The sequence below is a fragment of the Pocillopora verrucosa genome, chromosome 14 (assembly GCF_036669915.1).
Source record: "Pocillopora verrucosa isolate sample1 chromosome 14, ASM3666991v2, whole genome shotgun sequence".
Taxonomy (NCBI): domain Eukaryota; kingdom Metazoa; phylum Cnidaria; class Anthozoa; order Scleractinia; family Pocilloporidae; genus Pocillopora; species Pocillopora verrucosa.
In genome coordinates this window covers 3,122,777-3,144,847 of record NC_089325.1, presented here as the reverse complement: position 1 = coordinate 3,144,847, position 22,071 = coordinate 3,122,777, and the positions used below count along the sequence as shown (strand labels likewise).

The following is a 22,071-nucleotide window of genomic DNA, read 5'->3' as shown; positions in this document are numbered from 1 at the left end:
TTCTGACATGGGGATTCCCCGAGTGGGTAATCGAAAACCAATCAAAGGGACGAAGAGTAGGTCACGTGAATAAATTTTAGCTCTCGTTTTCGTTACTGTGACCCTAAAAGCGAGATATCATTCAATTTCTGCTGAGCAGATTAATGAATTGTGGAAAGATACTGAAGCAATGGCTGCAGAAAATACAAACAGAGACAATATGGTAAATTCTGAGCACTGATAGCAATTTTCCCTCTCCACTTACAATTTATAGCTTTATTTCATCCGCTGTTCTCCACTTCACTTTCGAAACTTATCTTATTTGCATCAATATTTTCGTTTTCCATAGCTCTCCATTTAAATATAAATAGAAGATCGTTTAGCCGAAAAATTAAAACAACAATTTTCATTTCATTTTGTAGAGCGATGAAAATGAGGATCGGTCTCTGGAGGGCGAAGATAACAACGAGGGGCTCCTTGCCATAGGGAGTAATGCACAATATAAATCTGACAGCGACTCTGACTTAGAAGAAAATCGGATCAGGACAGCACATAGAAATGACCTTTCGGAACGATCAAGAGAACAAAGTGAATTGTGTTCCCATAGTTTAGAAGGGCAACCTACTTTAACGTCCAGCAGAACTCCTGAAATGGTCTGTAGGCTATGCGGTAAAGCGATAACTCGAAACCGCACTCAGCGAGGAAAACCCAATAAATCCAACCCAAATCCAACTACAACGGAAGAAACCTTGTTAACCGTTCCAGATTCGTACAGGGGACATTTGCCGTCGCTTCCCAGTTTATCCCTTGAAGATGAGGTCTGCAGCGACTCGACAGCAGCATCTTTGCCAACAGTGCCTTCTGAACCTCAGCGAAAGAAAATTCCTGTACTACGTAAGTTCGAAGTTTGAGCTCTTGTGTTCAAAGACGGTGTGCGTAAATTGTACTGCTCTTTTCTTTTCATTCGAGAAGTAACGATTTTGATTTGTCTGTTTGAGAAGTATGTTTATCGCATCATTATCCAACCAGTCAAATTAGTCGTCGACTTAAAACCCTTTTAAACCCCGCATAATTGTACATGTCCAAATTAACGAACTTCACTCTTCCAAAATAGTCTTCAACTTAAAATCTGCTTTACTTCGTTTACAGCACTGGGCCACGTAAAACACGATAGAGGAGTTGTTCAGTGTAAAGAAACTCTTACAATCTGTATATCTGATCACCATTTTCATGAACGTATCTTTGGAAGGACTTATTTGCATCTACGTACGTTATTTTTATTTCATGTCCTCCGCAGATGTGTGTGACCATTCGGTGCAGCATCCATCGCCTGGTCTAACAGTGGTTTTCTTCCTTTTTGAAAGAAGCCACCAAGAAAGGAAAGAAAAGTTATTCTTACTTTATATGATCCCTGAAAAAGAGCAACAGGTGAGTGTAGGAAATTGAATTCCTTCGCAATTGAAAGTTTTCATCGTTGAATAGTTAATGACACTTAGACATCTTTTTTTTCCTTTAAGGTATATGAGACAATTGTTCAAAGTTACAAAAATGAGGGAACTGAGCAAGGTTACTCAACGAGACAAATTTCATTTTGTGTTAACAATGGCAAAAGCCAAGATTTTCATTCTGTATTTGTTCACGAGCAAATTAGAATTTCATTTGAAATTGTGGATCAACAGCAACAAAACTTCGTCTCTCCTGAGGATGAAAGACGCCGAGAATTTGTAAGTACATTTGAAACACAAAAATTAAATCATTCAGTCCGGATTACACCTTTTATGATAGTTCAATGTTTCGTTATTCATTTTTTAATAGCTTTTAATCCAAACACAGTTTTCTATAGATGTCAAGTTCTTGTTGGACACTCGTAAATTTCTAGGATTAAGAGTGAACAATCACTCTTTTCAGTGAGTCTTCTGATATCAAGCAAAGGATTATATCTCTTCGCACTGTGCTTTTCAACGGTTATGAATTTCTGATTCTTTAGGTTTTTAGAGTTGCCAACATTGAATGTGAGAGCAAAAACCGAGTAGCACCAGGAGCCAAGTCCCATTTCCGACTCCAGTATGTTGGTGAATCCGAAAATCCTTGTCAAGAACAAGGAAAAATCACCTTAGCCATCGATGCAGAGACACAGTGTTCTCTGTACTTTCCCATCGCATTTTGGGTAAGTCTCGTTTACTTTCAGAGTAACACTAACAATTTTTAATATAAATTTACGGTAACAACAAAATGATAGCAAAAAGAGTTTTAAAGAATAGTACTTTTCTGAGCAAGCATTTGGTAATAGGAATACTGACTGTTAGAATTGGTGGGTTTGGCAAAATAAATTTTCCCAATGAACGCCTATCGCCAACATGTACAATGCATTTTTTCTATTTTTTTTTTCAAGTCATGAGGCCACCTTGTCATCTATTAAAATATTGTTTTTCATAACCTTTGTAAACTTATTTATTTTGTGATGCAAACCTCCTTTCTCTTTATGAATTGTATTGTAATTTAAGACTTATAGCATGGTCGTGAAGGTAAATTGTGTCATGATTATCGATTGAAATACCAGCTCCAATTATGACATCTCCTAAGTCGCAATTCTATTATCTGAGCTCACTTTAATCTTGAACATTTTTCTCAACAGAGCCCAGTGACAGCAGCTGATTAGAGGTGAAAATAATGGAAATACTTCTGGTATCTACCGATTACTTTTCTGAGAACATAACTTCATGAATAATCAGTCACTGTGCCAAATTTAAGTTACACTGTACTCTACAATAGTTTACCTCATTCAATTTTTTTTTCTAAACCTCACCATCTGTTTTCGAGCTAAACTTATGCTTGGTGAAGGGAAAATTAAAACTTTGGTTGAGGTTAGCATTGTAACTCTTGATACTCTTGATACTTACGAATATAAGGCATGGCGCAGTGGTGAGAGCACTCGCCTCCCACCACTGTGGCCAGGATTCGATTCTAGTACCTGGTGTTGTATGTGGGTTGAGTTTGTTGTTGGTTCTCATCCCTGCTCCGAGGGTTTTTCTCCGGGTATCCGGTCTTACTCTCTGCTAAATCATTATTACTATCATTATTATAATCATTATAATCATTATTATTATTATTATTGAGTAAGGAAATGATATGGTGAGGTAGTTCATTTCCTGTGGTATGAAGCAACCACAAGCTTATCTGCTCATACAAGATTGGATGTTAATCCATTAAAGGTAACCCCCAGCATGTTTTCTGGCTTTCCCGAAAAATTGGTGGTACTCATTTTTTTTCTTAGGCGGAGAAGAACAAGATGACCTGGCCAAAGCTTGAAAGTGTACCTCCCAACCCAGGGTTCAGCTCACTTACCGTAGGGCTACCCCATCTCACTAACCGTTTTCATGCTAATGTACAGTGTAAATAGCCGAATTCTCCACTGTGCAGGCGCAGGCTTACATTATGCTGCCAGGATAACAAAAATGTAAAATATTTTCCTTTATAACACCTAAGTGTATAAGTGTTTCTGGTAATGTTCTTGGTATTTGATGTGTCAAGGTAGTTTTTGTTTCGAAGTTAGAGGCTGATATCTGGAAACATACATGACAAGAAATGTCTCATGATAGCAAAATACTCTTACATTAAACATTTCATTGACAAACATTTTACTAAGATATTGGGAACACACCTGGCTGCAGAAATTTTAATATTGAATAATAGGTGAAATGCCTTGTGAAACTTGTGAGAAAACGTTTTGATTAGATTAGAAATCTCAGATGTCCTCTTTGTTTTTGTTTTGTTTACACCATGATATCTAGAGATGGATTATTTACAGTGCTCAAACTGACTTTTGGCTGAAATTACTTATAAATATTTTGCAATTAGGGAACTATATGCATTAGTTAATATTTTGTGTTCTTGTTTTATCTTGTATTTGTCATTTTATTAAAGAGAAAGATTTATGTGTCGCATTTAATGCTTAAAGTGACTAACTTTGGTTGCCTTCTTACCACTGTATATACCACTGGTTGGGAGAGGTCATTAAGGTGGCAGCTAGCTTTAATTGTTTTGGCTTTTTTGTTGTACTTTTTCTATCAGGAATAAAAATTCTAGACACAGTTGCCTTAACAATTTGCCTTTTTATTCTGTCCTCAGTGAAAATTATGAAATGGTGATGATGAAGGAGACAGAGATGAAGAAAATTGGTTGATTGAGATTGAAAGTAGACAAGAAAGCTATGCAATGAAACAGTAAAATATTTAATAGTTCCCCAGTGCTGTAGATTGAAAATGTAGGCAAAGAATAATTCATAAAATAAGAATATTTTATTAAAAGTAAATGATATACACACCATCGTTGATTTACACAGATGTGCCAAGTGAACTGACACCAGGTGATCATCTAGTTAAAAAGACTTAAACCGCTACAAGTCTTCATCTACTTATTTCTACAGGTACATTCGGTGCATGAAAATGGCTGGCTATTAAAGATATAATGAACGCATAAATACATACAATTTATGGAGGAATGAATACAAAAGATTGTATTCATTTAACATCTGATAATCAAAATGTAAAGTTCAATTGAAAACCTGCTACTTTAAAAATTATCTTCAATTAGTAAAAACGACAAAAATTTGAATATGGTAACCTATATATTTACACATTCTAAAACAATACAAAAAATTTTTTGGTGTTCTTCACCTTAAAAAAAAGATCTAAAATGAGGTTTCTTCATTCTGATGGGAGATTCGAAGTTCAAAACCTTCACAGCGTTTGTTTAAAGATTAGACATGAAAGACTAAAGTAATAATAGGCTAAGGTTTTTTCCATAGACAATATCCATAAGATAGGGCACGTTTAATACACTTGACAACATGGACACTTCAAACATGTACAAATCTATTCAAGCCTGCATAAAAGATACACTCTTGTTAAGGGGTCCTCTGAGCACTCTCACATTCTTAGCAAACATACATCTCTGTAGTATATGTTTTTACAGTCACTAAACAATCACATTCACGTTTTCAACTTAATATCTACAAAAATCAAATAAAGTTTGTGGTCAACTATTGAGTTGAGTGATGTCAAATAAACACTATATACATATTTCACACATCAGTTAATTCTTTGGTGGCCTTTGCATCAAATGCTTTCAACCGATTAGCAACATCAGTTCTCCTAGCTTTTGTCCTCACCACATTAGCAAACTCCCAAACTGTCAGTTCTGGCCTTTCAGTTGCCAACAATTCAATCACTGCTTTTGATTTTTGATCCTGAAACCTTGCTTTTATTTTGAAGTAATTGGCACCATAAAAACGAGCAATTATCTCATAGGCCAGTTTTCCACCAATGGGTGTGTCTAAAAGTTCGCAAATTGTTTCCAGTTCACTTGAGTCCAATAAGCTTCCTATTGGCTTAGAATCTGAAACACAGATTGAACATGACAAAATATATCAGATAATCCATATGTAACAGCCTGTGTAAAGGTACTGTAATTAGACTATAACACTCAATATACTATTTACATGATATATTGTTTTCTACTAGACACACCAAAAATTTTAAAAAAACTTTTTCCCCAAATGAATTAATTTCAATTCATGTTTGGGACAACTAAGGCCTTCAAATTACAAATGAACTGTAAAAATAATCCTCAAATTTTTACCTATTTAGTCCATTTATTTAGCATTTTTCAAATTTGTGAGAAGAGTTCAGGTCCACTGTAGGCATGACAAGTATTAATAATAATTACCTGACTTCACCAACTGTTCTGCATTGTGGCAAGCGCTTGTACGCAACTTTCCATCACCCTACAATGTAAACCACAATTGATATACATCCTAAATGGTTCATGCATAGATAATTATATCATGTATAAGCTATCAAAGTGAGTACAACTATACCCATGAAAGGTGAAACCTAAAAAAAGTATAGTTTTGAAGCAAAAATATTGCCATGCACCCTCACTAGTAGACACTAATTACAGGCATCCAGACATCATGATAAAATAAAGTGGAATTCAGAAACAAAATTAATGAATGGGTCAGACTGGCCCATTTTACAATTTGCTTGGCTCCTCTTTAACTTTATACCATTTTTCATTTTACCCCTATGCACCATAAGGCTTGAATAACAAGAGCATTATTTCACTTGTGTTTCTATGATACTTATAATTCCTTACTGCACCCCTGACTTACACAACCATTCTGGATAATAAAGGACTTACAGAGCCACATTTCTTTTACTGTAACTTCAGAACATTTCTGTTTCAAATGGGAGAGATTACCACATATTTTCTCTGTCCAACTGGAGTAGAAAGTGAAAAATTAAAGAACTTCATGTTCATCTACAAGTGGACTGCCTGGGCACTAATTCATACATTCATTACCTCTAACAGTGGTTCACATAATTCAACTGCTGCTAATCCAGAATTATAATGAACTTTGGTACTTTTCTTCTTATGTGTTCCCCCATCTGTTGGTAGTATGGTAAAAATTGTTGACTATACATTGAAAGTAATTTGTAATGCATTAAGGACATCCAAAAATCCCCCGAGTATAATATTAGACAATTGTAATTAGACAGCACCTAACTTTTGTTACAGTGGGCGAACTTTCTTTTCTCACAAAGTCATAATGAACATGTAAAGGAGATACTGGAGATACTACACAACAACAGTTAATTGTGACAATTTTAGTGGATCAGATTTTGTCACATAAAAATCATACCTTAAATCTTCCCTAATATATTTATTTTGTCTCTGACAACTAGTACACCACATGTAAGATTCTTGACTGAGATTTACCTGGATCAACACAACTATGCGTTGGTGACCATGACTTGCAAAACCATGTTAGGTAAATTCCACTCACAATTACCAGAAGCAGTTAAGTACCACAGTGGCTATAATTGATATACAAGAGTCATTGCAATTCTTGTTTTTAGAAGCAAACCAGCTACCAACCCCAGAATGGGTTATATTTTCTAATCTGTAACCCACATCGGCACTGGTATTAGTTAAGGCTACAGAGACTATGTGACTTGATGTAGTGGCAGCTGAACTCTGACTGGTAGACTGAGGTACAAATTTTGGGGTTGATTTAATATTGCATCTATTGACACTGCTGTGGAAAGAGCAGATCATGCTTGATTGAGATCCCAACTTTTCTATACATTCACTCTCCACCACATCTTGATCATCATTGCAGCACTTGGAACATTTAAGACAATCTCCTTTGGATTCATCATAATACCTGTTCAAAGGGAAGAGTTAGGAATAAAAAATTATCTTTTTTGGCTGACATATAGAGTAAAACATTAAATGTCAACCCCCTCATTTTTTCAAGGATTATGATATCCATTGTTTAAAACATATAAGCCAGCCTTTTGCCTGAAAATTGAACAACTACATCATCATTCTTGTTATCATGTCAATGACAGAATTAAAAAAAACTAGAAGCATTGATTTGTCTAAAAATTTTTGCCCAACATTTTAAATAAATGGCAATCTAGTAATGGACAACCAACTAAGTGGCTCCACCTGCCCACCATTTACAGGTCAATTGGAATTTGCAATGTTGGTTTTTGCAGAGGGAGGAAAACTTAAGGACCTAGAAAAAAAACCTGATGACTGGAGAAAACTCCACTGCACCACCCCTGTGCCATTCCTGCAAGGAAACATTAAAGGCCTGAACAATGACAATTAATTTCTATCAGGCTAGTTTCACTAAAATTTCCTATACCAATAGGCAAATGCCAGGTATTTAAATGTAAATCAAAGCCAAACTAGGAAAATTCTGCAGTTAATCAGATTTTAAGTTGGAATTATAGTAATTCCAAGCACCCTTTGACACCCTCCCCCCCTTTCACCCCATGGCCACTTCAAGTACAGCTGTTACATGATGTACCTGTCTTTGCTGTAACATCTCTTTCCACATTCAATGTCTGCTTGACGTGAGCAGTTTTTCATCACCACCTGGTCCTTGGAGCAAGATGAACAAGGAATGCAGACAGATGTGCTAAATTCATTGGAAAATGACTTTCCCAGTTGGCATGGAACACAGAACACTGTTGTATCAGGTGTTAATGGTTTTGAATTTCCACATTCTGGTGAGATAGTCTGGCCTGGAGGGCAAGCCTGACAGTCTATACACTGTGGTGGACCATCTGCATTTTCAACCCAGTGTTGGCTTTTCTTGCAAGGATTTGTAGGCTAAAAGGTAAATGTTACCTGAACTTCAATTCAGATTTTGCTTTGAAACATAAAAATTGATGGGAATAACTCAAAGGGTCCCTGAGAATATATATCTCTCCTTCTTGTTGAGAAAAAAAATATATAAATACATAATTAATAACTTCTAATAAAATAAGTAACATGCAGCATGGGACTGTTTGCCCCTGCCCCACATCAGCAATAAACTGGAAAAGTTTGATTGATTGATAACTTTATTCATAGACAGTTAAAAACTCCTTCAGAATAATTTACAAGTAAAACATCTAATTTATGCCTCGCTTATCTTATTCATAAACATAAGATAAATTAGACATGTGACATGTAATGTATGTGATGACATGTTATAACGAGTCAGAACTAACCAGTCTACTCAAGTTGAAAGTCTGACTGCATATCTTTTATTAGGACATCACTTACAACACTACTTACTGGTATTTAGTGACACATTTTGTTCTATGTATGATATATACATTTTTCATTTAAATTAAGAAATTTAGCTCATTCAATTGTTGATAGTATTTTCATTATGATTTCTCAAAATCAATTTTTTTCCAAGATAACTTTGTGAAAAAAAAAAGATTATTAATGGTAAGGCATAAGGGCTTGAGGTCTTTGAATATTTTTCAAAATTGAAAGTGAAATTATTGACGTTAATGAAATTATGTGATTAAAAGTTCTAAATCTTTCCAATTGGCTACACGTAGATTAAACATACTCTCTCTTTAAACATTTCCCAAAACACTCCTTCTGAATAAAATAAAGCACATATAACCCCATTCAATACCACATCTCTGCAACAAAATCAACCTCATAATACTTTTTCGATATTTTTCAGTTTAAGATATATTTGAAGCTAGTTTGAAAATAATCAATTTTAGTAACTGAGGTTGACCTTCTTTACATATTGCTCTTATTATCACTGGCAATTATATTATATTACTGAAAGCTATAATATTATGTATAAATATACCTTTGCAGATGTTACATGGAAAAGTAAGCCAGCAACAAGCAATGTTCCAAAAACCTGCAAAAACAGAGTTTAAATTCAACATTTAAATTCAATTAACTAACTTTATTAACACTCAAAATAATAGAACACTTTCTTTGCATAAACTTAAAGAAAATTAACTATTTACACATTTCAAGACGGAACAACAACAAAAAATGTCAGACAATTTAAGTGACAGAAAGAATGATGCATTATGGTTCAAGGCATTCTTCAACTCTGTGAATAATACTTAACTATAATTATAACCCTAACTATAATCTAGATAAAACTAATAGAAATTAAACAAAATTGAGTAGATTTTTCTTAAAATCATATGTAAATTTCATAATACCTAAAATTAGAATTGTTGCTTCAAATGACAGTGAACTTTTTAGTAAAATTAATTTTAATGTCCTGAATGATATTCTTGAATGATTTTAATTTCCAATCTCTTCTTAAACATGACTGTGAAATTTCAAAGCCTAGACTTATTATAATGTAACATTTACTTCAGGCATTTTCAATACCATGCAAACCTTGGATAAAACAAAATAATCTTTTGTTTACACATTTCAAGGTGAATTAACTTAAAAAGGCGATGTCAGACAATTTAAGTGACAGTAAAGATGATGCAATAATTATGCTTCAAGGCATTCCTTTAACTTTGTGAACAATACTTTAAATGCAGATGATGCAATACAATGATGCATACCAGGAACACTCATTAGCGATATTGATGGAACAATTGATAACTGAAATTGAACTTATTATACTGATACAGAATATCATGCAGCTTGAGAGCAAAAATTAAAAGTAACCAGAATTTAAACTAGTGAAGTAAGTCCAATAATTGACAGCTCTGTGGTACAAAATGAACCATATTCCCTGTGTCATTTTATCTCCAAACATACAATTATTTGTAAATTGATAAAATAGGCAAATATAAACAGCTGTGGACCCACTATCCTTAACTATAATCTAAACAACACCATTAAAAATCAAGAAAAGATTGTGTAGGTTGTACTCAAAATTAAATGCAAATTTAAGAATATGTCAAATTCGAATTCTTGCTTTAAATGACTGTGCACTTTTTAGCACAATGGGTCAAAAATTAACTTATGTCCTAAACAATTTCCTTCCCTGCTTTAAATTTTCAATCTCTTCTGAAACACGAATGCGTAGTTTCAAAGCCTAGGCTTATTTCATCGTAACATCATTCGCTTGAAACATTCTCTACATCATGTAAAACCTCAGATGAAGAAGAGTAATCTTTTGTTGACAGGAATATGCTTATGACAGCACATTCGCTTATATGGCGTCATACGCCTCCGACACGCCTACGTAAGTAAAGCATGCAATATTACGCAGACTTAAAAACGGTCAAAACATGGAGGAGATAACGTTTAGATCAGCTATATCAGACCTTTAAGAACCGAAGAGTTAAAAAAAGTCGCTCACCTTTCGATAAAAAGACCAATGATTGCTTTCTTCGAGGGATCGTTGCGGTCGGTGTCTTATGACGTATCTCTTCTCAACGCTAACCACCTGTATCGGGGAGAAGACGTTTGGAAAGAAAATATTGCGTTAAGCTCAAAAGTTTGCATGCTAAATCCAAAAGCGAGAGAAATCGTCACAAACAAGCAAACGAAATGACAAATTGTACCATTTTCTCGTATTGCGTCATGATTCTTCAGAGGGTTCGAAATCTCGACGGAAGCGACGGCTAAAAATGGATATTCCAAGGCCTTGCTTGAGAAACATCCATTTAGCATTTCTGTAAAAAGATCTTCCGCTGAATTCGCAAATTCACGGCGATGTGAATACGAAGACTTTCAACAAGAAAGACGGTGGACTTTCGTCGTAGGTTCTTTAAAAATACGCTAGTTGTATTGTTTACAAACGTTACGTCATCGATTTCATTCACGTGCGCCTGCAACCAATCAAATGAAATGCGATCAGTTCATTGAAGGGTGATTGTCATCACATGATATTCTTGTGACTGAGAAACCGATAAAATATTGGCGGGATTTTCCCAACCGCAAACGCAGCACTTTGCCTTCAAGAATTCTTGTGATTCCTTCACGTACCTTTAAATTTAAAGAAAACGCGTAGGTCGTTATTATTCTGCGAGGTGTTCAAAATGAAAATGAAACCGTTCCTGTTCAACTGCTAACGGTGCCCAAGGAAAATTTCACACCTGATGTGTGTTGAGACAGGGCATAAGTTGAGACAGCCCTTGCAAAATGTTAGCAGCCTCGATCCTTCTACATGAGAAATGAAACGAAAATCATACAAGACACTAACGCCGCCAGGCGAAATTCAGAGCAAAGAGTGTAATAACGAATCGGCGTTTCTGAATATTAGGGTAACTGAAGTCCACTCGGCAAAAATTGGCTTGGGTTGAAATTTGCGGCGGTGTGTGTTTTCCATAATTACATATGTAAACAATGCAGCTGTGACAAAAGGACCCGTTTTGTGTGAGTGTGGTCTAAATTGGACATTAAGACATCGATTTTAAGGATTTCATGGAATGTTATGAATGCAAAGGACTTTATCGGAGAAATAGAAGACCCAAGGAAGTAATGTCTTTCAGCTCAGGCATCGTGCTTTGGAAATTTTGTTTCTCTCTTTTATTCAATTTTCACTCTTTTTCCATAGTTTTGTTTGTTTGTTGTTGTTATTGTTGTTTTAATTTTTCTTCTTTTTTTTTGTTTAATATTTCTTATTTTTAAATCAGCTGATATGTAAGGCGGACAATTTCAAAAGCAGTGCACTAATATTTTACTGTGTGTGTGTAAGTTGCTTAACTTGGAACATTACTGTGGGAATTATTCACTTATTAAATATCATAGCAGGGACAGTTGTCAACTCTGAATTCATAATCATTGGTCTTACAGAAAAGTGCACAACGTTTCACACTACTAAATTATATGCATACTAGGCATTTATAATATCATTATAGCCTGTATTTCAAGGAAATTTAACTTGTGATACGAACTTCCATTTTTCATTTTTTCTCACCATAGATCCCAAAGCTTAAGAGACATTCTCATTACAAATGCTATTATGCACTGACTTTATTCTTCAAACTGAAATCTTTCTTAACTTTAAGTTTAACATCGATCTCTGAAGCAGTGACCTTGTTAACTAAACCACAACCAAATTATAAGTTTAATTTCATTAATATCCATACGTAAAAGTGTTAGTGTATATTCACATTTTAGTGGACTTTTCATGCAAGACTGTTCTCAAGGATTGGCTCGTATAAATAAGGTTCAAGGATTACTACAACATCGAAGCGCTGAATATTTCTTGCTTGAAGGATCTGCACTAATTCTGCGACTGTACAAAGCGGCGACTTGACTATCAACGCCTCCAACATCACCATGCAAGGACTTCCTTCAGGAGTTAACATCTCATCTCTAAAACGCTGAATTTCTTGCTCCTTGAATCCAAGGGATGCTCCAACATGTCGCCAGTTGCCAACTCCTTTAAGGGGCCTATCCAGGGTCACGCAAACAGTACGAAAAACTTCTTTTGGGAGTTTTTCAAGACGAAGGGACGCCTTTTCTTCATTAACAATCAGTGGATCTACAAAACAAATTTATTGGTTATGAAGTGCAGCACAGGTAATACTGTTCACTAAATTGAAATTATCAATCAGTTTGAGATAATACTCCCCCCCCCCTCCCAAAAAAAAGTATGAAGAATAAAATACTGTGAGGAGAAAGGAGGGGAGAGCGTATTTGCGCGATGTGACCAAAAAAACGGCTGCTAAACAGACTTAACCCTTTAACTCCCAGAAGTGATTAACATGTTACTTCTCCCAATAGTATTCATACATTATCCAGCAAGCAGGTAATGAGAATACTCAAATTTATGAGTAAAAGTTGTCATCTTGATCTAACACCAAATTTTCCCACCTACTTTACAAGGAAATGTGTAGCAGCTAGAGGGGAGAATTAACAACCAGACTTTGGGAATTAAAGGGTTAACTCTATCTGATGTTGAGAAAAATATTCATGTTATTTTAGAACGCCCAATGCCGCCACAGCATATGGCCTTACCACACAAGTTCCTGCCTGTCACTAAACAATGGCGGTCACTACTGAAGCTTGGTTGCTGCTCCTGAGACCTCCTAAATGGGTCCTGAAGGAATAGGTACATTTTTAAAATCATGGAAAGTTAGGCAGTTATGTTAGACCAAGCTACAAGAACACTCAAAAACAACATTCAAAATTTATCAATCTACTAATTAAAATTACATATAATCATGCTATGACCCATACAAAAGAAAATAAAGGAACATTGACTTCTGACTTGATATCAGTGAGGCTTAATGTTTGTTTTTGTATTGTGGTTTCAAAATTACACATCAGTCAAATTACACAATGCACACAAGAAGTCTTAGAAATTGAGAGTTTAAAAAGTTTAAATAAGTAGAAAAGCTCTAGTTTCCAAGTAAGACTCATGTTAACTAAACTTAAATTGCCAATTTTTTTTCAAGCTTTATGAATAAAGCTTTAAATTAATAATTTACCACAAAATGACACCTACCTCTTTAATTGAGGCAACTGCACAAATGGTTGTTGTTGTTTCTTCAGCTGTTAGTTCAAATACACAAAGGAAATCTCTGTTGCGGCCATTGTCATGTTTAAAAAGTATTTCTGCCTTAGGTATTGTGTGATAAGATTCCTTCAAACTCTTTTGTGTAATACTCTGTGATTAAAAGAAAACAAGTCAAGTGAAATTTCATTCTTCTCTATTTTGAAATGGAAATATTAACACAGATGATCAATGATACAATATAATAGTAATCCCTATACATATGATCCCCTGCAATCAACCAACTGCTTCCCCTTTCCAGTTCTTTAACTGCACTTTTCATTCTTTACAGCCGCCACATTTCCATAATAGAAAATATCTAGTACCTTTATGTGTACTCTCAGTTGATTAATTCTTGTGCATCCATTACACAGAAAAACACACTTAATAATTTAATACACACTGATGGTTTCTTCCCTTTACAGTAATTTCTTATTTAAATAAGAAAACATCTAAAAAACCTAATGCAACTACCTCTTTAATCCAAAATAGGAGTGGGACCGGGTTCAAAGGGATGTTTGAAAAAAACTACAAAAGTAGAGTAATAGAGAAAGTAATAAACTGCAGTTGTGGAGCTACCTCTGGTTTAATGTCTCCAACAGTCCACCCCTCCACTGGTTCTTTTACAGAAATCTTGATATCAGTTTTGATCATCACAGTTTCAACATAGAGAGACTGGGGGGAACCCAACAAGATTCTTCCATTTGACCTCTCCTCTTGCATGATTTTCTGGAAAAATGAAATATAGGTTTATAAAGTAATCTGTACATTCTAACAATCATTTAATACTGATTACGAAACCATACACAAACAATGACTGAAAATATATGAAAACCATGTATGTGCACTGTGGTTGAAGAGATGGATATAGAAGTGATCCTCACAGTTATGGACACTACTGAACTAGTAGTTGAAATAAGGCCTGAAAAAATTCAGGCCCCTACAGGACCCATAACCTCTGCGATACCAGTGCAGCACTCTACCTACTGAGCTACCAAGCCAACTGGGAGCTGGATCCAAATAAACCTTCCAAGTGGTGAATAATGACTGTAAATTAATATTAGAAAATCATATATGTGCACAAATTGAGATTTGTCTTCTGTACGAGTGTTATGTGGTTTACTTTTTTTTTTCTGTTTTTCATCCAGTACTGGTTATGTTAGAGAGATATGACTCAAGTTGTATGCCTTAGATAAATTATATTTTGGTTTCAGATTAAGCTTGCTCCCATTCTCCACCCTATGAAGAGTAAAATTCTAGCATACCAGTAGTTTAGGGAAGTATATTTACCCATCATTACCTGTCTCTAATGAGACATTCCCTAAAAAAAAAAACCAGTCTGTTTAGGGAACTTTAAAAATTTCAAATAAAAATAACATTCATCAGTGTTCATACACCTTTTATATTGACCAAACTGAAGTATTAGTTGACTAAGTATAAACAAATGTATAATTGGTACCTCTAATGATGCCTCACAGTCATCAAAGACATATAAGTATGCTGTGTAGTCCACACCAACAGTACCTTCTCCACCAAAAACAGCAGACTGAAGGCGCTTCTTTGTTGGTCTGTCATTGGCCAAGGATGTACCAATGACTACATAGGAGGTAAGACTATCCACTTGAAAGCTGACTTCATTATTATGGACTTCAAACAGATTTTCCTCCCTCCATACGATGGATTCATTATGTAGTCTAGAGCTTTTTAATTTGATTCCCCAGCCATTACTAAAAAGCACTAGGGCACTGTGTGGTATCTTGATCTGTACTGGTTTGGATAGTTGGAACCCATAAGGGTGAAATTTTATCACAGGGCTAAGCTGCACTTCACCAGATTGAAGAGGCACCATGATACAGTCAACATCCCAACATATCTCTAATCTTATTCCTTGAGCATCACTGAAAAAACTCTGTGTATCCCTGAACTGGACTAAAACACCTGATTTATCAAAAGATAAAGTTTCCTGTGCTCCATGAGCTATTGGCTTCTCCAGTGATATTGAGTGACTCTGGCCTTGAGACACTGAAAGAAAATTACATGACAAGCTAAAGGTGTAGTATTGGTGAATCAAATCAGCTCACTTACCACAGGTACCTTAAAATAGGTGCAAACTAGATTACACCAAGTAAACATTCACCAAAGTGATTTATGGTCAAATATTATGCACTGATGATAAAACCTCACCTTCCTCTGAAGATCGCTGCAACTGAGAATAGAAAAATCCACTAAGAGAACCTCTACTCTTTTTGTACTTCAAGTATCCCAACAAAACCAATACCACGATTACAAAAAATATCCCTACTATCATCACAGTCAATAATGTAGTAGTGATCGTAGATTTCTGTTGAATGATGGTCCAAGTTGTGCTTTGTTCCTGACATACTGTGATGGATCTTTGAGTATAACTACATTGTGTACTCTTTGGCATTTTCTTTCTCACACATTCTGGGATTTGAACATCTTGTTCATCACCACAGCAGGCAGAACATGGCTTGCATTCTGTTCCATTTATACTATAAAATCCTTTGTCGCAATTTCCACAAACCCTATCATGTGTCAGATTACAGGTTGTCAGTTCAATCTGTCCAAATGAACAAGTAGAGCATGGCTTGCAAGAGTGTGTACCTGGACTTTCAGAATATGTTTCACCAAGAGAGCAATTCATACATTTGACATTGTCAAAACTCTCTAGTATATGTCCACTTCCACATGGTATAGACGGTGATGTTCCTGCCGGACAGATCCTACAGGCCACACATTGTGCACTACCTCTTTTGTTTGTTACAACAAGGTACTGATCATCTCTACATTTTGGTGTTTGACAATTAACAGCATTGGCATCACATTGTTTATAGTATGGCATGTTTTTACATTCATCTTTCACGCTATTGCTTATACCAGTGTGGTTGGGAAGAAATGAGCAACAAAAGGAACATGGCTTACAATCTCCAGTTAACCCTTCACTATAGAAGCCTTTTTCACATTTTCCGCACTTTGAATTTGATGTCAAATTACATTTATGGAGGACTTTTTCGTGCTGAGCACAAATCCCACATGACCTGCAAGATTCAGTATTATGAGCACCAGAATATGTTTTTCCAAGCTCACATTTTTTGCAATCAATGTGGGTACCATATTTGACCTCACTGTAACATTGTGGAGTCAAGCCATATCCAGGAGGGCACTTGCGGCAATTAACACATGACCAGTTACCCATCACATCTTCAACTTTAAACTGGTTGTACCTACATCGAAGTGAATAACTGCTAGAACATAGAAATATAACCTGGAAGATAAAAACACAAAATATGAAATAATTTAAGCAAACTGCAGGAAAGTTTCATCATGTTTGGAAAATCTCATACTGATACAACTCTGTTCCAAAATGGATGAAAAGTGTATTGCGCTGTTTGCTTTATCGAATCTAACCTAGAGATCTGGCATGCACTCTGCCAAGCTAAAGCAAGACTGATCAACACATTCACTTAAGTTGGCCTATTAAATTAACAGTTTTTGCAGTGGCAACTGATGTCTGTTGATTACTTTTATTCCTAAGTCTTTCCGAGGTCAATTGACCACTATATCTGTAGCAACGTTGACAGTAAGTCTAATCAAGGGGAAATTAATACTCACAACGAACAGGAACAAGGAAAGTGGCGATTCCTTCGCCATGCTCAGACCACGAAAACTCCCTGTAAAAGAAAGGAAGACCTCTGTAAAAACGCAACTCTGTTTAATACAACAATGCACACTAGGAAATAGTGGTGGGATCAAACATTTCGTTAATTCCTCTACAATTGCTTACTCAGCACATGCTTCCCAAAAATGATTACGCAGCACAATTTTATGCATAATCTTCCTTGCGTTTTTTTTCCAGCAAAAAATGCTTAAAATGTAAATCATCCATAACATAAATAGCACCTCTGAATTTCGTATTTTAAATCTCTTTTCGAAAATAGGAGCAACCATAACAAATTCAACGTAAACATCAAACATTTTAAACGCTTTTGAGGTAGGGCCATGTTTATTACGACGGTTACCTTACGCGTCTACCCGAAACAAAACAAAAGGCTCTAATTTTGTTGGATCAAACTACATTCTACATGCTTTCAACGATCTTCTTGATATCAAAGATATAAAAAGAAGTCATTACTTACAATTTAAAATTGAAAAAGTGAACAATTAACGTGATTCCTCGACAGCAATTCCTGTACGTGCGGGTTCCACTGAACCTTGCCCCAATCTTTGCGTCTCGAAAATTTGCATAACCGTATCATGAATAGCCGAGTCGGGGATTCCCCTACGAGATTGCATCACGTTCGGAGGAGTAGTAAGGAAGGTGCTTAGCTTGCTATTTTTTTTTCGAAGTCATTGTGGGCTTCATTCAATTCAATTCAAAGATGGCAATAGCATGAAGACTGTTCCCTAATGAGTGGAAACGACCGGTTTGATTATGGGAAGGCTGTCGACGCAAATTGTGCCAATTGTGGAGTTGTACAGATTCCTTCTACGGTGCAGTTTATCATTCTATGCCCACTATGCAACGGGGATCTTATTCCGAACACTGCCAACTCGCACTCACAAAGGAGATGCACAGAAAATCGGGAGCAAAACGTAATTCTCCGAGATTATAACGAAGATATGGAGAACACACCAATGTCTCTAGCACATTTGAGCTTATCGACAGATGAAAACGCTTCTGGTTTACCACTAAAGGAGCACTCTGAAGAACGTTCAAGTTTAGGAAAAGCAAACACTTATACAAGTAAACTTTCTAAAACTCCGACCGAAGGAAATGACGAAAACGGAAAAAACGACTTGTGCCAGACTTGTGGTAGGTGGTCTATGTAACAATTATGACGAAGAAATCAAATTAACAACTACATATCGACTGAATAGTTAAATTTCTGCCTTGTCACTCCTTCTGAACCGATAAAAATTTCAACTGACTTCCAGTTAATGAGCATCAGAAAAGACCAACACGGATCACAATCATCTCAGACATCTTTGCTCTTTCTGTTATTTTAGGGGAGTTGAAGTCGAACCATGAATGTCTGTCGTGCTTCATAGCAATATTCAAGCGAGGAGTTCTCTCTGGAAAAAATCGAAGCCATGTCGTCTATGTTATTCCGAGGGAAAAATTCGATTTGGTAAGATACCAAGTGTCTATTTAGAAAAAATTCAAGGTCTCCTCAAAACCTAAACGAAAAAGGTAACCCTTTTAACCCCTAAGATCTGATTGTCATGTCTCCCTTAGAGCTGCTATACATTTCCTTTCGAATTAGTTCGGATAATTTGGTGTTAATTGAAGACAACAACTTCCACATCATACGTTTGAGTATTCTCGTAACCTTTTTGCTGGATGATGTACGGATATTACGTGGAAAAGTTACATGTTAATCACTTCTGAGAGTTAAAGGAGTAACGTGAGGTACATTGCTTACTAAATCCAAACTCGCACAATTGCTTCTCGACACTCTACGACGCCTACAATAGAGTACACTTAATTACATAAATGGAAAATTAATAATACTGGTCAATAGAACCTCACAAGAGTTATCAAATCACTATTAAATATTGGGTTGAGAACTTGAAAAAAAATTTGATTCAAGATAACGAAAACATAAATTGACACCAACCTTTTGGTGGTTAATGCATTTCATATATGACAACACGTCTTTCGATTTCCCAGGTGTACGACAAAATCGCTCAAAATGAAGCAGCTGCTTATGAAGGAACTGAGATCGCTGTGATAGATGAGAAAGGATCCTTGTTCGCCTATCATCCTCAAATGGCAATCCAAAGTGAGGTAACAATCATCTCTGAAATGGATTGTGGCGAATGTTTTGCCTTGGTCAGTCCTGCGGTAGGTAACACTTTTTCTCCTAAAAAATTTTCGTTCCGAGTTATAATATTGCATTCTAATTTACTTTCTAGCATAAATTTGTTTGGATACCCTAGTTAGCAGTAAGTGCTTAACTCCGCATAAAGAGATGCAGGTTTATCCAGGGCCAGGGGTTGACAACCACAATACAATTTAATAGTGGCTTACCCACTGTAATTAACCTGCTCAGTGTTGGGTTTGACTCTACCATAGAACCTACGGTATACAACTCTTCTAAAAATAGGTCGGCTGGGCACCCTGTTTGCATTCTGCAATCCGTAAGTGCAAGTTTGGTTGAAAAATCTGTGAATCGATTCTTTTTTAATAGCCAACCACCATTGGCGTCCAACATCTACTTGCAAAAAGTGAGGAGAGGTTATTTCCTGGCGCTTGTGTCAAGCTGGTCACTACATATGTTGGAGAGCAAAACACTCTTCGTGAAGACAGAGTCAGGATGGCACTGCTTAGTGGAAAAGCGAGACTGGTCATTCTCATTCCTACCAAGGTATGGCTTTAGTACTAGTGATGTCTTAATAATAAAACTTCTGTGTTCGTATTGATTGAATCTCCCAAAAAAAAATGAAAATTTTTTTCCTCCTCAGGACTGAAAACATTCATATAATTTCCTCTCTTCATTCTCAACCTCATTATTAAAAATTGCGAGTGCACTTACCATTCCAATTTGGCTTTACATAACAATATTTTATTCGATTGCTATTAACAACTGGTTATCAATTAATCAATCAATTGCTTTTATTCATGATCTTCTTATTAGTGTTTCAGAGTTCCCTACTGACAGCAGTCTTGCGACTGGAGGCGTTACCTCTTAAGATAGTCAGTTGTTTCAAGTTGTAAATAACAAAAGAAACCAACATAAAGAACCCAATGATTTTCAGTCGGCAAAACGTTTTTTAGAATCTTATAGAGAGCTTCTCTTCCTACAACACGTTGAAGTGCTAATTGCTGCTAGTAGTTGGATTATGACAATCCACGAGAGGTACTTCCTGGTTAACAATCATATGATTTTAACCTCCCACAATCGCGTGTAAAACCCAGAAAGCACTAATCAATAAAGGTAACTTTCTGTATTCTTAGGTTCATCATACGCCAACCGATGGCCTTGAGAATCAAAACTATTCAGGTACAAAACTTAAAATTTAATTCACAAGTCCAGTTGGAATTTTTGTGATACAAGATTACCCTATGGAGCTTTACCTAGGTCTTAATTACAAGTCAAGTAAGGTTCTGGTGTTTTGACTTGCCAAATATCAAGCACTCAGGTCAGGGAACAGAAAAGCTCAATTGTTATGCGGGAATATCAAGGTAGATAGATAGATAATTTAGATAGATACATACATAGATAGATAGACAGTCAAACAGATAGATAGATAGATAGATAGATAGATAGATAGAGAGATAGATAAATATATATATATATATATATATATATATAGATATATATAGATAGATAGATGGGTAGGTAGGTAGGTAGATAGATAGATAGATAGATAGATAGATAGATAGATAGATAGATAGATAGATAGATAGATAGATAGATAGATAGATAGATAGCTAGCTAGCTAGCTAGAGAGATAGATATAAAGAAAGAAAAATAGATGGCAGGATAGTTGTGTTTATTCAAAAAAAATTGTTCACTGATCCTTTTCATTTCTCATTTCAAAGTTACGGGTATGCCAAAACTGGACCGAGACGCCCTTCAAAGCTGTCACGTAGATCTTATTGCCAATATTGGGGACTTTACATCGTTATGTGCCTATCTTTATCAATACAATATCTTGACGGCCGATGATAAGGCATTTCTGCGAAGTTTTCCACGTCCATCAGATGGCATCGATCGCTTGCTAATGATGATACCCAGAAAAGGGAATATTTTAGACATTTTCATACGTATCTTGCAGCAATCACGAGAAAATCAAGAAGCTGCCAAACGTTTAGTGTTGAAACGTCTACAGTTACACAGAAAGACAGAGAGTAAATGACTTAATGTGTGATTGAATACATTTTAAAAATTGGTTGTTCACTACTCGACACAATGTTTCATCACAACTAGTTTTTCACAGGAAACAACACTCTGTCGTTATACACATTAATAACCAGGCAATAACTCCTGCTTTGTACATATTACTTAAAAATTTATTAGCTTAAGATGTACAACCTCTGATATCCTCTATTCAGGACTTCAAACGCCTTATCCTGAACACTTTTTAAGATAAACTACTACTAACGAAGTAATATGAATTAATACCTGGCAAAGAGTTTCATCTAGGGGTGAGAGAATTTCAGATGTTAAGATCCCTTAACGTACCAAATTATCTGTGAACTTTTTACTTACCTTTTTGAAAATTTTTGTGAAATATGTCAGAAAGATTCGATCTCTATCTTGGTT

At 35.7% G+C, this 22,071-nt stretch overlaps 2 protein-coding genes and 1 non-coding gene across 6 annotated transcripts; 2 read left to right on the top strand and 1 right to left on the bottom strand.

The window, feature by feature from the left end:
• Window positions 1-105: 105 nt before the first annotated feature.
• LOC131784315 (uncharacterized) lies at window positions 106-4,243 on the top strand. 4 transcript variants are annotated; one of them, XR_010716107.1, is made up of 8 exons: window positions 106-202; window positions 402-873; window positions 1,277-1,407; window positions 1,497-1,703; window positions 1,967-2,146; window positions 2,615-2,640; window positions 3,254-3,436; window positions 4,108-4,243. XR_010716107.1 is itself a non-coding variant. In XM_066160866.1 (7 exons), the coding sequence occupies exons 1-6, from the start codon at window positions 170-172 to the stop codon at window positions 2,636-2,638; spliced, it is 1,047 nt and encodes a 348-aa protein (XP_066016963.1). In that variant the 5' UTR covers window positions 106-169; the 3' UTR covers window positions 2,639-2,640; window positions 3,263-4,066. The 4 variants fall into 4 exon arrangements, 3 of the variants coding, with proteins under 3 accessions (XP_066016963.1, XP_066016961.1, XP_066016962.1); XM_066160866.1 differs by lacking the exon at window positions 4,108-4,243 and having other exon boundaries at window positions 3,263-4,066; XM_066160864.1 differs by lacking the exon at window positions 4,108-4,243 and having other exon boundaries at window positions 3,254-4,066.
• A 12-nt stretch (window positions 4,244-4,255) lies between these two features.
• LOC131784311 (uncharacterized) lies at window positions 4,256-18,028 on the bottom strand. Its single transcript, XR_010716175.1, has 18 exons — window positions 17,938-18,028; window positions 17,414-17,472; window positions 15,965-17,066; window positions 15,240-15,802; window positions 14,360-14,509; window positions 13,733-13,894; window positions 13,243-13,324; window positions 12,410-12,766; window positions 12,252-12,322; window positions 11,077-11,105; window positions 10,839-10,863; window positions 10,634-10,720; window positions 9,158-9,211; window positions 7,862-8,166; window positions 6,760-7,207; window positions 6,343-6,428; window positions 5,707-5,764; window positions 4,256-5,376 (listed from the first exon to the last, which is right to left on the bottom strand). It is a non-coding gene; the product is annotated as an uncharacterized protein (transcript).
• Window positions 18,029-18,108: 80 nt separating this feature from the next.
• Window positions 18,109-21,940, top strand: LOC131784313 (uncharacterized). Its single transcript, XM_059101114.2, has 6 exons — window positions 18,109-18,614; window positions 18,809-18,930; window positions 19,473-19,646; window positions 19,993-20,169; window positions 20,760-20,805; window positions 21,348-21,940. The coding sequence occupies exons 1-6, from the start codon at window positions 18,209-18,211 to the stop codon at window positions 21,662-21,664; spliced, it is 1,242 nt and encodes a 413-aa protein (XP_058957097.2). The 5' UTR covers window positions 18,109-18,208; the 3' UTR covers window positions 21,665-21,940.
• Window positions 21,941-22,071: the final 131 nt, after the last annotated feature.